We start from the raw sequence: 5,088 nt of genomic DNA on the forward strand, positions 1-5,088 counted from the left end.
CCAGATTTGGCCTATTTCACAATTTTGTATTTCGCAACCTAAACTCTATTATGGAGGTTTTTGAAATGGGGTTCCCTTACTCCCCAAAGGGTCTTTTCCATTAATCCGGATCGAGCGAGTTGACTTATGCATGTCATTATGTGGAATTCTGACATCATAATTTATAGGACTTTTTAGCCGAAGTGAAAAGAATTAGACTAGAGCATTGCTATACTACAAAACCAACAATATATCAACTAAAATCATCAAAATGTAGCAAGATGACCACAATTTGTTGTGCATCCTTGTAGTGGTAAGTGCATGAGATAGATGTGTCTGACATATAGATTCTAGACCTCTCTAAAATGTTAAATCAGTACTATCTCTGTTGCAGAATAATTTACACATTTGTCAATATAATATTTTGATCCTAAATATATAATTAAAATCAGTTTAGATTATAAATTTTTCTTTTAATATTGTAAGACTCTATATTAATACCTAATTAACAGCACAGTTTATATATATGATACATTTGTTTCACCAAAGTTAGCAAATTTGCTATAATAATGAACGCAAGTATATGAATAGTTAATATAATAAAGTGTGTCAATAGTTCCCGGTCAATGGGAGTATGTCATCTTCAATTCTTCATTAAGTGCTATGCAATTACCATTAAACTTATAAATTGACTTATGTAACTTTATAGTTAGACTAGTTACCATTTTACCAATACCCCCGTGTTTTACAAAAACTTTAAGTGAAAATTAAGAATCGCATATGGAAAGAAGCCAAATATAATGATCAAGCAAGGAATTTGCTTAAAGATTGGTGTTTAGTTCTGGTGTTATTATGTTTAACCATAAACTAGCTATTCCACATTCATACCTACGCAATATACGAGTGCCAACTTATTCTTTAGTTGTAAATTCATACAAAATTATGACACCAAATTAGTTTGGAGATAACAACAAAAATACTCCATTTAACACTAAAAGCTAATAAAATTACTTGGGGATCAGATAGGCTAAAATTTTATGAAGCTTAATTTATAATGAGTGTCAAAGCATAATTCACTACTATTTTTTCACTACGCTTTAGGAAATTTATTGGCTGGCTTATTTGTCTTTCCATACCTTCCTTGTATTTTTAGGTACTTTAAGATGTCTTTCAAGCAGTTTTAAAATAAAAATCCCCTGCAATATTTGCAAGAGCTGAAATATAAAGATTCATAACGAAAGAAAATCAAGAATAAATAATCTAAACAATATAAATAAAATTAATATAGGAGGGAGTATTATGCCACAAGTTTTTATTTACGAAGTACATATATCTTACAAATTAACATATTTTTTAAATTTAATAGCTCAAACAAAATTAGAGGCTGCTTAATCTCTATGAGCGTCAATGAAAATTTTCCCTACTCATTGAAAGCTTATTGTTGTATTCAAAGAAAATGTAATTTATTATGATCATTTATCCAAGCTTTGCTTAGTTTATTAACATATGATGATAAATCATAGTACAATGAGACATTATATTGATTATTTTCCATCTAACATTCTAATACAAGTACTACTACATAATATGTCCATTTAGTTCAAGTATGCATGTTCGGTAGAGATGGTGAAAACTGACCTTTTGACTTTTGGAAAAAGTGTTCCACTATATTGTAAATTAATTAAATCATCTCAAGTCATTCTTTCTCAAAAAAAAAAAAAAAATCTCAAGTCAATCTTGAAATCGTGGAATGCAAACATTTACTACTTTAATAGACTATACCAAGTATTACATACATGTTAATATCAATTTAGATATTAGACTATCCTAAATTGTATTCAAAATGTTTGTTGCCTTAGTTTACTACTCCCTTCATCTTAAAAAGTTCTTTTTTTAACGATGCTTGTCTCACGGAAAAAGCAAAAACTGAAAGAACTTTTAGAGACAAAGGAAGTATATATATGATAAGAATATACAGAATAAAATTCAATTGTTTACTTGTTAAATTGATAGGCAACATGCGATGATAAAGATGATGTAGCATTTTCAAGGCAACAACGACTCTAAAGATTGTTATTTTCCTCAAAATCAAACTCTACTTGCATAGTAATAAACCTACATTTGATGAACTAAACATATGTGTATATCTATGACATACTTTATACCGTATAAATACAAGGACCTAAGATCTCACTCGATAGCAATTTGAATAAATAACAAAATCGGACAACCCAACTTGACCATAATGTAACATTATTAGCAACTACACAATATTAGCAACTACACAACTATACATCTTTCCAAAACACTGAAAACCAAACCAATGTGATGTGGGGAAGAAAAACAGTGGTAATAACAGTGGATAAAAGCACATAATTTGGGACCGCAAAGTGAAGGGACTCCATACTTGAGAAATACAGATTTACTTGGAAATTGACCATACCAACAAATTAGTCTTTTTCATAAATTTATCACAAAACATATAGTATATGCCCACTTTTATTCATTATAATTGAAAGTGAGAGATTTTTTGGTTGAAATATCATAAAAATCATATGCTCATCCTCATCAAAAGAAAAAACCCATTTTGGACCCACAAGAAATCCCTCTAATATAATTTCAACCAATGAGGGGCCTTGTTTAAGGATCAACTTTATACGCTTAGCCAATTAGGTACAAGATAAGGCTTTTTTTGGCTTTTTTGTTTGGTCCCCAAAAGTGTAATTTACTCTCACATTCACCCGCCACCTCACTAGTTTTTGTAATCTAACTATTGCGCTTTTCAAACTGTAAAATGCGCACATATAATTTGGTCCCTACTCTGTACTCCAAAAATAGGCAAATAGCCCCTTAAACCCTCCTAAAAGTCTTGCAATTATTGTACACAACACTACCTTCCGCTCCTACTCACGCTATTTGTAGCACTACTACTATTGTTTGTTGTTCTTCCTAAGCTCTTTAATTTTGCATCTCGCACCGAAACCTCAAACACGAAAAAAAAAAAAAAAAAAAATTAAATCTAACTTTTAAACTTACGATTGTAAGATCAAAGATGATATCGAATAAAAAAATTGCCAACGCGGTCAGTGGAAAGACTGCGAGGGCGTGTGATTGTTGCATAAGAAAGCGAGCCCGATGGTATTGCCCAGCAGACGATGCTTTCTTATGCCAATCATGTGATGGGATCGTCCACTCTGCCAACTTATTGGCCCGAAGGCATGAGCGAGTCCGTTTGAAAACGGCCTCGCTCAAGCGAGCCGTTGATGATCCTCGGCGGCTCGATTTGCCTTCGTGGCATCGTGGATTAACCCGAAAACCTCGGTCACCACGCCACGGGAAACATCAATCAAAATTCGAGGAACGAAACCCGATTCATGTGATTGTTCCGGAGCTCGGGATGGAGGAAACGACATCGTCCCAAGACAGTGAGTCGGAGGAGCAGCTTCTCTACCGTGTCCCCATTTACGATCCCTTCATAACTGATTTCCGCTCCTCACCGACGGTCGACGACATTCGACCGTTAGAGCTCGAGGGAGGATCGGATGTATCAAAGAGCACGATTAGCAATTCGAAACAATCCCCTGATAATTACATGCCATCAGACATGGATCTCGAAGAATTTGCTGCTGATGTCGAAACCTTACTAGGAAAAGGTCTCGATGATGAATTATATGGGATTGAAGAGCTTGGACTATTGGATTGTAGTCCAAGCATTAATTATAGCAATATCAATGAGAATTATATTGGCAAAATTGTAAAAGAAGTAGATGAATTATGTGATGAAGGAGAAATGATCAGGGGATATGAGATTGAGGCAGAGAGCAATAATGTAGCGATCAAAGAGCCTCTCGAGATGAGCTTTGTTTACGACGAACACGATTTTGGGACGACTTGGGAAGATGAAGATGATCATAAAAAGAATATGATGATCGAGCCATCAGTTATCAATGAATCTTTTAAATTCGAAGAAAATGATGAAACGGAGAAAAGTAAGAGAAGTAACATTTTATTGAGGCTAGATTATGAAGCAATAAGTAACGCATGGGCTAGCCTGGGCTCCCCTTGGATCAACGGACAACGCCCCGAAATTAATCTCGACGATTGTTGGCCTCATTGCCCGGTAAATTTTTCAAATTTAATTGGTGCATTCTTAACAAACTTAGAATTAATGTACAATTTGTACGCGATTATATTATATTTTTAGTGTGACCGACTAGGTCCTATGGTGACGTGTGTTAGTGTTACACATTGTTAACAAAAAATTTGCTATGTTGTTTGTTTTCAACTGCAGGGAACATGTGGGCTAGAAAGAAGTCGTCATCAAATATATGGAGAATATCAACTGGGGGGATTTGTAGGAAATGGAGGAATCGGGGATGGAGGAAGGGAGGCAAGAGTGTCGCGGTACAGAGAGAAGAGAAGGACAAGGTTGTTCTCAAAGAAAATAAGGTATGAAGTTAGGAAATTGAATGCAGAGAAGAGGCCAAGAATGAAAGGAAGGTTTGTAAAGAGGTCTTCCTTTGCAGCAGCTAATGCAGCCTTTCCTAAGTAGTTCAATATTTTGTTTATATTAGGTAATTTACATAAATGCAAACCTTGTAATTTTGGTTATACTAAAATTATATGGCCATTTTTTTTTGTACACTATAGAAATGTAACTATGTATGTATGAGAGAGACTTTGTATTAGAAGAGAGTCTCATAATAACTCGATAAGTTTTAGGTTCGAGCTCGAATTAAATTCGAGTAGTATCATACACATTGCTGTTTTGTGTGTGGGAGTTGTAGTTGTTAATGTAACAACCGATAAATGCATGAGAAAATTTAAACCATTGCCATTTCACATAGGTCAGCTCTAAAGCTCAAATATGCTTATATTGTACTCATTTCATGCAGAATACTCATTTAACTTAGGTAAGGTTTCCAATTAAGGAGATTGAGGCTCCATTTGTTTTAATCTCCGTTTGTTTCATAGGCTCTCGTTTCTTCTCACTTTCCAGTATGTGGGATAAGTAATTAATTACGGAGTTTGATGAGACATACTCTCATAATCTGTTTTTCTTATTTTTTTTTATTTTTTTATTTTTATTTTCTTAATAATTACTATATT

General features: G+C 33.9%; 1 protein-coding gene across 1 annotated transcript; it reads left to right on the forward strand.

Annotated features, from left to right (window-relative positions):
• The first annotated feature begins 2,747 nt into the window (after positions 1 to 2,747).
• Positions 2,748 to 4,810, forward strand: LOC110691211 (zinc finger protein CONSTANS-LIKE 16-like). The gene is made up of 2 exons (XM_021868122.1): positions 2,748 to 4,099; positions 4,271 to 4,810. Exons 1-2 carry the CDS (start codon positions 3,032 to 3,034, stop codon positions 4,529 to 4,531), a joined length of 1,329 nt encoding a protein of 442 aa, XP_021723814.1. The 5' UTR covers positions 2,748 to 3,031; the 3' UTR covers positions 4,532 to 4,810.
• Positions 4,811 to 5,088: the final 278 nt, after the last annotated feature.

This window comes from Chenopodium quinoa, unplaced genomic scaffold (genome assembly GCF_001683475.1).
Source record: "Chenopodium quinoa cultivar QQ74 unplaced genomic scaffold, ASM168347v1, whole genome shotgun sequence".
In the NCBI taxonomy this organism is placed as follows: Eukaryota; Viridiplantae; Streptophyta; class Magnoliopsida; order Caryophyllales; family Amaranthaceae; genus Chenopodium; species Chenopodium quinoa.